Here is an 11,013-nt window from a genome sequence, read left to right as displayed (position 1 = left end):
CCTGATTATTTTTCTTTAAGCCATTGTTTGGGGTTTTTTCCTCTCCCATGCAACCAGTCCTTCTAGTCGGTCCGGTTGCCTCGATGCAGTCGGTTGGTTTGGCCTTATCTAATCTGAGTCAGGCTCCTTATCTGTATGATCAAGACTCTAATCAGCCGGCTTTGTCCAGACAACAAGGGGCCAACATAAGGCAAAGAGAACCCGGAGGTCCTACTGCTGCCTCTGCTATAAAAGTCTAATTTGTAGAGCGGGACGTGCCCTTTCAAGTCAGCGGTGGCGGCGTGGCTGAATGGTGACGGACTCACCACAAAGATATCTGGTTTAGATTTTTTTTTCTTTTTCCAGTCTGCTGTAAAATAAAGGTTGTTTGTGATCCTGTTTTTGGTGAGATGTGTTGGATTCCTGATCATTAAATTAAAAGTGTGCATTCAGATTTAGAGATAACTTCCTTTTTTTTTTTTTTGCAGCAACAGGCTTTTGGAGGAAAAGTGCCAAAGGATCTCTGGCTTGCATCACAACATCGCAGGTATTTGCTTTTTTTAAATTTTCCCCTCTGTGGCTGCTGAATCTTTATCCAACAGGTTTACACATCCTGCAGCCCGCCACCCTGCAGACCTGCCCTTATCTCAACCTCGCCAGGTTGCTCCCGGCCGCCACAGATGGAGCCCATTCTTGTGCAAACCGCAGGTTGAGCTCTGATTGTCCTGATGGCGGCCTTTGTCTTACAGTAATGCCCCCTCTGTCATCACGAGAAAGGCCTGCTGACTAAGCTAATTTACATGTATTAATTAAGGCCTATAATGAGCTCAGCATGACGGGGCATTTCAATGCATTCCTCTGTTATTGTGCAAACTCTGCAGAGCTCCGTAGGTTTCGAGGTCTCGGCCATTCAGATGGGCTACAGATTGCAGATAAAGGACTTAAACACACAGAGAAAACCAGGTCGGCATCCCCCCTCCTCCACTGCAACACACACTGAGCTGCTAATGAGAAATAAACAGGCTGTTAGCTGCACTTAATACAATAAAAAAGATCACGACTGCAAAAAGTAGAAACAAAAACATTTATAGAAGTACAAAATGCAAAAAAAAAAAAAAACCTGTACAGATACAACAAGTGAAGTATAAAAAAACACTGAAGTGAATAATTTTTCATTGAAAATAAAAGTTTCACCCACAAGGTGCATGTAAGCTGTAACATGTCAGAGCAATTACATTTCATTTGATCACATAAATATTTAGGAACTAAACACTATAAGTAAGTTTACAAAAGTATGTAAAGCAGACTGCCCTGGAATGGTTTTAATCATCTTTGCTCGTTTGTTGATGTGTAAATGCTTATATGGTTGTTACCGTCTCGTACCGCAGCGCAGCGAAGCCAGAGGACCGTGAAAAAACAGCCGCAACCTCAGCGCATTAACATCAAAGTGTATTTGCATAAGAGCTTGTTTTCCTTTCTCGTCCTCGGGCTTCAAACGCTGAGCTGCAGCGGCTGGTCTTATTACCTCTTTGGTTTAAAAAAAATTTTAAAAAAAAAATCTGACTACGGGGACCCGGCCTCACAACGAAAGCCAACACACATGGCAAATAAAGGCAAGGTAGAAAAAAAAACAAAAAAACATGTTGAGGGCACAAGGCTCTCCCTCCTTAATTGTACCTGAAGGGAAATCCCTTTAAATAGTAGCTGGCAGAGGCAGCGAGCTGGCAGGAAGATCAAACAGTCACTGAGCAGAAGCCCTATAAATACATCACATTCACTTGCTCACTTCAAACGCCGCCTCGTCGGCTCGGTCTCCACGCTGCGCTCAACATGTTCACGAGGAGAACGCAGGTCTCTCTTCTTAAGCGTAAAACTCTGCTTTACTTCCACATCGCTCGGCCGCACGTCGGCTCCCGACTTCGGCTGGACCGCGGTGATGGTCACACCGTGGGAGCCTCCAGAGCTTTGGTTTCCTTCACGTACACCTCTGACGTCCCATCAGGCACCAGGTGGCTGAAGCTGCTCCGGAAGGAGGCGAGGAGGCGACCTACAGCCAACAAGATATTTAAAAAGAATGAGGGAGAGAGTCATGCTAAATATGGCGGCTGCATCAATACAGTGACGTGTCCTGACTTGACGTCCTCTCCAGCTGTGTATATTTCTGCTGTAAGAAGCCTCATCAAAAGGTTCAGAGGAGAAGCAGCTGATTATGATCACTTAGCGATGTTAGTCATGTGGCAGGTGGGGCTTTGTGGGGAATTAAACACGATGATTGTGCACCAAGACCTTCCCAAGGCCTGATTAATACCTGTTTAATGTCTCTTATTCAGGATGGAGTGAGATGAGAGAGCATATTTCAGCTCAGACACCAGTAGAGGAGGATTTCACTCACCCGTCCACGTCTTCTGTCCCGTCAGAGTGAAGCTGTTGCACTGAGAATGGGAGTTGCAGATGTGCGCCGCCTCCTTGGCGCTGTGGACCGACAGCACGCAGCCCTGCTGGCTGTAGGACGGCCAGCAGCGGTACTCCACGTTCCCAGAGGTCCCCATACCTCGCATCACCGTGTAATCTAACCACAGGAGGGGGAGATGCCACTTCAATACACGAGGCTACTGAAAGATTTTGAAGCGCTCTCTGAGGATAAGATGAAAGTTTAATGATCCCTGAGGGGAAAACTAATACAGAGCAGCGCCGAAAGAAGAGAATACAGATAAGAACCAAGTACAAAGAAAGCAGGTTAAAAGTAAAGATGCGATGCAACCGTAAAGCTCCACCGGACTTAAAGGGATTTCTGATGTGCTTGTGAGTGACGGATTTGAGGATAATTAAAGGTCAGACATTTTTAATGGTTGAATATCAAATCAAATCCAGTTTATTGTCATGTTGCTGTACATACGCAGCACTACAGGTGAGATGAGAGAGTGTTTCTTCAGGATCCAATCACTTAAAGCGATTTAAACAAAGAAGTGTTTGTATGTCTGGATCAGCAGCTCAGCATGACTCAGTTTTAGTGTGAATATTCAAGAATCATGAATGTTTGCATGTTGTTTGGATTTTTGCTGCCAGATAAACCTGCAACTAAAAATATTTTCATTTATCACTAAATCTGTAATTTATTCTCTAAATTAATTAACGATTTGGTCGATTAAAAAAACAGAAAATTGTTTAAAATTAAAATTATCAGAGCTCTTTAAAAAAAAAAAAAAAAAAAACAACCCTCCAAATTATTAAAACAAATTCACATGAAGAAAAAAAGCACAAAATTCAATTTTGCTTAAAAAAACATGACACTTGTTGCTGAACCAACTAACGAAGCGTCTAAATGCTTTAAAATGCAAAACTTTCCGCAGCTATAATTAAGTCAAAAACTCCCTTCGGCACCAGCTGGAGGTTTTTCCCTCAAAAACTACAGAAAAAAAAAAAAAAAAGCATCGTTTCGCTTCAGCTTCCTAACATTTGCGTTACATTCATCATTATAATTCTTCCAGTCAGACGTCTTGTGGATCTGGCCTTAAATCATCTGCTACACATTAGCAGGAGCCATGAGAGAAAAGCACCAACGCATATGCCTGCACACACACACACACACTCTCACACACACACTCACACACTCCAGAAATGGACAAAAGCCTGGTCTGTGAGCCTGTACGGAGGAGGCGCACTGTTACAAACTGTTAACCTTCCTAAATGGCAGGAGGCGGTGTGTGTGTGGGGGAGTATTGTTAAGAGGAAAAAGACACGAGGATCTGCCTTCTGGGTCTGAGAAAAGAGAACAAGGAGAAGGAGTGTTTAGAGGATCCTTCTCAGGGGAAGAAGGGGGGAGAAGCAAAAAAAAGAAAAAGAGAGGAGGCCTGTTGGGGAGCTAAAGGGTGGCGGACCTCAGCTGTCGAGGAGACAAAGACGTGTAAGTGTTTAAAATGACAAACGGCAGATTTCCGTCTATTTATTAATACGCATATATCTTATCGGGTAAATCCACTCAGACGCTGCCTTCCTGCAGCGATTCTTTTTAAGGAACTACATCTTTACTCCATCACATAACAGATGAGCTCAGCTGTGGAAAAGCTTCATCCACATCACCAATGAATCTCCATCTGTCAGCAATTTCAAATTAAAACTTGGGACTTGATGAGCGTCACACACACACACACACACACACACACACACAGACACACACATTATTAGACTTCTTAGAGTTTCCATTTGGTTTCTTTTATAAAGCTTTGGCTGCAATGACTTCTTTTTTTTTCTCTCTTTTCTTAATGAGCCCATGTGGGTTTTTTTAATATACAATTGCACAATCATTGATTTTTCTTTTACCTCTTTCTGCTTGTTTGTGACAGATTTGGGATAAATAGAATTATTTGCCTATTGGATGAGAATTAGATAAGAAGATCAATATCCCTCCATTAATTATGGAGTTAATCAGGAGGGGAAACGTTCACTTAGCGACTAGAAACGGGGATAAAACGACCTGGTTAGGGGGAAAAAAATTACTAACATATATTTACATCTTATTGGTTTAACCTGAAGCGTACAAACAACCAGGAGAAACTTTAAAAATAGTCTATTCAACTAACAAGTTTTTAAATTAACCAAACAATCTGTCAGATGTGTTCTTACTGGACATGAGCGTTACCGTCCAAGTCAAAGAATAAACTAAGCTCAGTTAAAGTTAACTAAAACAAAACCAAGCTTGACCTCCACCCCCCCCTAAAACATACCACTAATTCAGCTAAACCTTCAACACGGGGAAATAACACACACACACACTTTCTTATCTCACACACACACACACACACACACACACACACAGTCAGCAGCAGCAGTTGACTCCTGGCACCTCCTTGTTAAGCTGGAACGTTCCCTCCCGGTGTCGGCCTCAGCGCCGAGGCCTCCTTACCCCGAATCTGTGATTAAATTCACAAAGCGCTGCTATATAAACAGTCCAGCATCTGGGGGGACGGAAAATCTCACCGCAGGAACGCAGCCAGTCGTTCTGTTATTAATATTTCATACGGCTGAGAGGGACGGCGGGAGGGTGAGGAAGGGTGAGGAGGAGGAGGAGGAGGCTAAAGTGGAGAGAAGAAAAGTGAAGGACTTTCTGTGCTCGAACGCCGAGAGGAGACGAGAAGTTTGTGGAAAATATACGACGGTGCTGAAAGGCGACGAGCTACGAACGTTAAATACAGTTTTTCCCCTCTATGAGGAATAACATTAAAAAAACGTTAAAGGCAACAAAACTAAAGAACAACTCTGCCGATCCCAGCTCTGTTTTTTTTAAATGAACCCTGTGAGCCAGAGACATGCAGGATTAATCCCACTTTGTTGGTCTTGTCCTCTCATTCCAGCTGCCTAATAAACCTGTCAAAACAGCCCAAACCCCCTCCTTCATTTTTTTCCCTCCCCCCTCAAGATACAAAATGAAAACAGAGGTGTAGATTGTCTGACTTTCTCTGTAAGTGGATAAAAAAAAGCAGCCAAGCAAGAAGAAAAAGCTCTGTGTAGTTTTTTTTTTTTCATTCCTCGAGCTCGTACCTTTGACTACTGATGGAGGCAGGTTGTCCAGGTGTAGGCCAGACTTGTAGAGCAGGAGGATGTGTTCAAAGGCCTCCAGCGTCTGATTGATGTCAGCTTTCAGCTCCCCTGGACACACACAATGAGTTCAGTGTGACAAAAGATAGAAGCAGGCCAGTCAGCCAAAATGGGCGATTTGGGTTTTTTTTTTTTTCCCCCTCGTGTTGTTGACTCTCCGCCGTCTAATCCCAGTCGTGTGATCTCAACACATAACAACTTGTATTCATTACCGCGTTACATGTCATGAAGCATCTTGTCGAGCTCAGCAAATGAAGCACTTAGACGGAGGCATGTCATCACACGACTCCCGTAATGGAATGATTCGCTTTCTGATCTCCGACAGTTAACATCCCCATCATGTCAAGACGACTCTCGTCCTCACCTGTGGAGTTCATGATGTGGTCTACCAGGTGTGTGAGGCCGGGCGGGGCCTGGTGAGGCAGCAGGTAGGTGAAAAAATACCTGGGGCCAGGCAGAGACAACTCATTCAGACAGACAGAAAGACAGACAAGTCCCGTCACATAGTTCCCACAGAACATGACTTGCCTCACATGGGTGTTAAAACAAACACAGTCCATAAAGCTGTCAAAGCACTGAGCCCCCTTTTAAAAGGGAAACGCTCGTCTTCTGCGCTGAAGCTAACGATGTATCATCACACTTTCCTCCAGCTAACTGCACATTTCCAGCTGCACATCCTTATTCCGACCATTTTAGGTGTCAGCCTGGCCTGTATTTAAGCAGTTATCTATGTAGCTGCTGCTCCATCCATCCATCCGTCACACATCCATCACGCTGTTAAACTGTCACTTCTTTCCCTCTTTTGGTTTTACCTGTAGGCATTGTAAATGTTCCTCTTCTCATTCAGACCCTCGCACACCCCCCGAGCCGAGCAGGGCAGAGTGAAGTTCCTGTGCGGGAACTCCAGAGTGCAGTCCGCCTCGGTCCGGCAGGCGGTCTCCTCGGCGCTGGCGTCGTCCAGGTCCGTGAGCTTCAGCTCGCCGGACACGGTGACAAACTGCCGCGGCTGGAAGTCCAGCAGGGCCACGGAGCCCAGAGGAGACTGGGACAGGAAGTGGAGGAGCCTGACCAGGTCCAGACACACCTGGAGATCAGACATGTCAAAACTTGATCAGCTGGACGGATGACAGAAACACAGCGGCGGTGCAGCGTGTTGGGGTCGCAGCCAAAAAACGCTAAAAGATTGACAGAGTTCATCAGAAAGTGTCGGCAAGAACTGGAATAACTCTGCAAGGCTTTTATTAAGTAAAGATAAAACAAAAAAAACCCTGATTCCAGCTCTTCACTGTGAGAATCTGATTATTTCCTGCTGGGGGGCATCACTTCAAATCTTACTTTTGTCACTTATGGCATTAAGTTATTCAAACAGAGATCATCTGAGGCTGTTCTTATTAATGCTATTATCTTTGTTTTCTGTGCCATTTGTTAAAGTTAAAAGCTACCAAGCTTCATTTAATTCATGGAAGAGTTGGAGCACGAATCATTGCTGGTGTGGATCCAGATCGTTTTCTTTAAAATTGTAAGATAGGATGTTACCCTCAGCGGACTGTGCTCTCTCAGCACCCTTCCAGTTTTTAAAATAAAATATTTTCTGATATTTTACAGATTAAACTGAGCTGCCACTCCTGATTAATCTCATTTATTATTAAACTGACAACCCATTTACATATTTGTGCCATAAAATAAGCAGAATAAGCTCAAGTTGACACATTACAGCCGTTTGTTTGTCAGAATCAAAGGATGCAAAATTCAAAAATATTCAATTTTCTGCCAAAGAAGACAAAAAAAAACTCACTATAAAAACTGACAGTACTTTTTCCAGCAGTTTTGCTTAAAAAACTATTTAAATAATCAAAATTGGATTTATTTTTATTCAGTATCAGCTCAACAGATTCATTATTAAAAACTGCTTTAAGACTCATCAGTAGTGAAATAAAATCACCCGTCGTTGCTGCACTTGTAGCTGAAAAGTTCAGTTTTTGTGTTTTAACAAAATTGAATGAAATGGTTTATTTAGCTTTATGTTGAATGAAAACCTTTTTTTTAAGAAAATGTTGGCGCACCTCAAAAATCTGAGGAATCGCGCTAAAAATCGACTTGTTTTTTCCTGAAAAGACGACACATCGGACGATGTAATTAAATCTCACTTTATGGCGAAAAACAACTAAATATAAAGAAGCTTGAGGCTCGAGAAAGCATTTGCTTTTAAGACGTTTCACCGACCGCATTTGCAAGCCATTTCCTGAGCCTGTTTTTATAGCACTCCTTAAATCCTATAATAAAAACAGAAAGAGAAAATAAGTAGGCTACCAAAGGCAAAATAAAGGCATTAGCCACGCGCTGACAGAGCATGAAATGCTGCTGTCACACTACAAACATAGCTGCAGTGTTAGGTAATGCCCCGAGTCTCTTGGACGTCACTTGGTTGGGATGGGAGCACTGTAAAAACAGGGCTGGGTGAAACCAAACACCCCTGGATTACTGTAGGCTGCGCAGATGCAATGTAGCCGAAAGAGGCCGAGCCGCTCGAGGGGGGTATTATGAACGGCTATTTGGGTGATGCAGCGAAATGAGGCCCATAGCTGAGATGATACTTGCAGAATGCCGGGTTTCTTTTACTAATCCAAAAACAAAACATGCAGACTCAGACATTCTTTCCCCTCCCAGCCATTCTCTCTTTCAAACACATCCATGCATGAACACACACACCCCCACACACACACATATTGTGGATCTCTGGAGTGTAAATTCAGCCTCTGTTGACTCTCAATGTGAGCATACCTGTGATGGGGGTGGTGTGTGTGTGTGTGTGTGTGTGTGTGTGTGTGTGTGTGTTAGGGATGAGATGACATTCCCAGCCAGCAGTGGATTAACTCCAAGACCCATCTCCATTCCAACCACGGCCTGATCAAATACTCTGAGGGACAGATGTCAGACCTCCAGGAGTTTCAAATGTCCGCCTCCCTCGTCTTTCAGCCTTCATCTCCTCCGCCAACAAGAGCAACGGCTCGCACATGCTCCACATACAATATGCGTGTGAGAGAGACGCCCGCAGCCTCCCAGAGTGCAGAGCGGTGTCAGAGATAAATGACAGAGCATGCACATCGACAGCTGAGGAGCCGCTCACCCTGAATCTGTCCTCCCAGGGGCTCTGCAGCAGCTGGATCATCTGGAGAGGATTCCCCTGCTCCAGAATGACTGTGACTCTTCCTCCCTCTCCTCCTCCTCCTCCTCCTCCTCCTCTTCCTCCTTGGCCTCCTGCACAGTGGCCCTTGAGCTGCAGAGTGGAAAATAACTGTGGTTAGTCACAGTAAAGCAGAGACAGTCTTGGTGGTAAAAAACGGCCACTGCTACTGTTTAATTTTGCATTTTAATTCTGCAGTAAAATCAGGTCAAAGCGACTCAAAGTTCTGCTCAGGACACGGTGTTCTGCCAGCCTGGCGCCCTGCAGCTCCGACTTGTGACGGTAAAATCACAGTTCAGCCGACTGCAGGTTTGTGCATTTAGGAAATATATCGATTGAGCCGTCACAGAACTGCCTGGGTTTTAGACACAAGCCCGTGGGTTTAGTTCAAACTGGTTCTAAATTGGGCCGTAATGGCTTGAGTGAATAAGCGCAGGGGGTTTCAGATGCATCCAGGGATAGTAGAGAGGACAGAGGCACATTGTCTGCTCTTGCCAAACTGGACCCAAAGGTCAGAGCAGGGTCAGTGATTTTAATTTAATTACATGGGAAGGCCCTGCAGAGCTAATGAAACCTTTCATCCAGTTCACTGTGTGCCAGACAAAGGAAAATGTGAGCAGTGGTACATGGATTATGGAAAGTCTTAATAACAAACTGCAGCAGTTCTAGTGCTTAGAAGTCAGTAAAGTCAGCTTCCAAAGCTCCTTATAGTCACTAAGTTAAACAAATACACAGGGAAGCACACTGCTGCCCAACATGTGGGCTGTGACTTTTTCTATTTCAGTGGATAAAAAGTTTTCAAAAGGGTTTTAAATGTATACACTGAAGACAGAGAGGAAACTTCACCTTTATGACATTTGGATGCTTCAGTCGTTGCAGCAGGACTATTTCTTTCTGCAGCTTGTAAGAAACGAGCTCACGGCAGCCTTGAGGATCTTTGAAATCTTCCAAACACTTGCCCATGTCGATGCCCTGCTCGTTGACGAGTTTCAGCGCCACAGGCTGACCCGCAGCTAGATTCACTTTGACAACCAGCTTGGTGTATCCAGACCCGAGGATCTCCACCGCCTGCATGTCCACCAGAGAATCGCAACCCATTTCATCCAGATGCGCTTTCCTGGAGCCAAGTGTGATCTCATTCCACAGATTGTAATCCAAAGTCGAGTCCAGCGCTCGGGAAGAATGTCGAGTTTCCTCCAACTCTCCGTTTTCATCACCGTCCTCAGGTAAAAGCAGCGGAATAATTTCTTTTCGCCTCTCGTTGAGCTGGTAGATCAACGCCCCGCGGAGCGACGCCAGCTCCTCCTCATCACCGGGAAGAGTTGCGTTGGAAAAGTGCGAGACTCTCGCTCCAAACTGCTGCACGCTGCTAATCAGAAGTGACACCAGAATGGAGAGAACCACGAACGCCAGAAGGGCAGCCGCGCGTAAAGAGTTGCCCATCGCGGGCATTTTTCCTCTCGTGACGCACGGCGGCTACTGCTGCGGGGAAAGACGCACAGCCGCGGGCCCAGATGACCGCTCTCTCCAAGTGAAAGGGCTCCTGACTTACTGCAGGAGAAATGATCCGCTCCTTGTTTCCACCTCCCCGGGAACTCCCTCTAGAGGTGTGTCCTGGCCGCTCGTAACTTTACACCCGCTGGACAACTTTGCAGGAGAGCTCGACCTCATGTTGTCACTCAGTCCGCACGTCCAGGCTCTTTCCACAGCTGCATGTACAACAGGTACCGTGTGTTCTGTTTAGAAAAATACTGAAAACTAAAATAAAGTGAAAACAGACACAAAAAAGAGGTTGAAATGGTTCAAAACACATTTAAAATCGTGCGTAAAATGATCCTGAAAGACTTTTATTACTGAAGCCACAATGAAAAAACAACTTTTAATAGTGTTATCGTGTTCTTTATAGAATCATTGTGTTCATGTCGGCTTTCTTCCCACACTGAAGCAGAAACAGAGGGAAGTAGAGGACTGGTCACCTCCACAACATGTCCAGCAGGTGACAGCAACGAACCTTTTAGTTTAACCAAAAGGTGTTTCCAATCAACTGATGCAAATTAATAGAATCACATGATTATTTCCCCCCTCCATGTTTCCACACAGCCTTTTATTGCATATTTCTGTTGTTGCAGCTCCACTGTGTGTGTGTGTGTGTGTGTGTGTGTGTGTGTGTGTTTCGCAGATCTTTGTGCACCACTGGAGCTCTAATGAAGCGTTTTCCTCCACATCACCATTCACTGGCAGAAATCTGCCACAGG

At 44.7% G+C, this 11,013-nt stretch overlaps 1 protein-coding gene across 1 annotated transcript; it reads right to left on the bottom strand.

Moving 5' to 3' along the window:
* Window positions 1-1,095: 1,095 nt before the first annotated feature.
* Window positions 1,096-10,306, bottom strand: pkdccb (protein kinase domain containing, cytoplasmic b). The gene is made up of 7 exons (XM_008286343.1): window positions 9,605-10,306; window positions 8,702-8,851; window positions 6,387-6,658; window positions 5,939-6,018; window positions 5,518-5,625; window positions 2,372-2,548; window positions 1,096-2,026 (listed from the first exon to the last, which is right to left on the bottom strand). The coding sequence occupies exons 1-7, from the start codon at window positions 10,208-10,210 to the stop codon at window positions 1,920-1,922; spliced, it is 1,500 nt and encodes a 499-aa protein (XP_008284565.1). The 5' UTR covers window positions 10,211-10,306; the 3' UTR covers window positions 1,096-1,919.
* Window positions 10,307-11,013: the final 707 nt, after the last annotated feature.

The sequence above is a fragment of the Stegastes partitus genome, unplaced genomic scaffold, assembly GCF_000690725.1.
Source record: "Stegastes partitus isolate 25-593 unplaced genomic scaffold, Stegastes_partitus-1.0.2 Scaffold450, whole genome shotgun sequence".
NCBI lineage: Eukaryota > Metazoa > Chordata > Actinopteri > Pomacentridae > Stegastes > Stegastes partitus.
This window is presented reverse-complemented; position numbering and strand designations above follow the sequence as displayed.

What these genes read in the sequence shown, in the direction of transcription:
- pkdccb (XM_008286343.1), bottom strand. Translation starts at nt 10,210, where the DNA reads ATGCCCGCGATGGGCAACTCTTTACGCGCGGCTGCCCTTCTGGCGTTC. An exon ending in GCCTCCATCAGTAGTCAAAG is followed by an intron (nt 2,549 to 5,517) that starts GTACGAGCTCGA and finishes TCCTGTGGTTAG; the next exon opens with ATTACACGGTGATGCGAGGT. An exon ending in GGGACAGAAGACGTGGACGG is followed by an intron (nt 2,027 to 2,371) that starts GTGAGTGAAATC and finishes TGTTGGCTGTAG; the next exon opens with GTCGCCTCCTCGCCTCCTTC.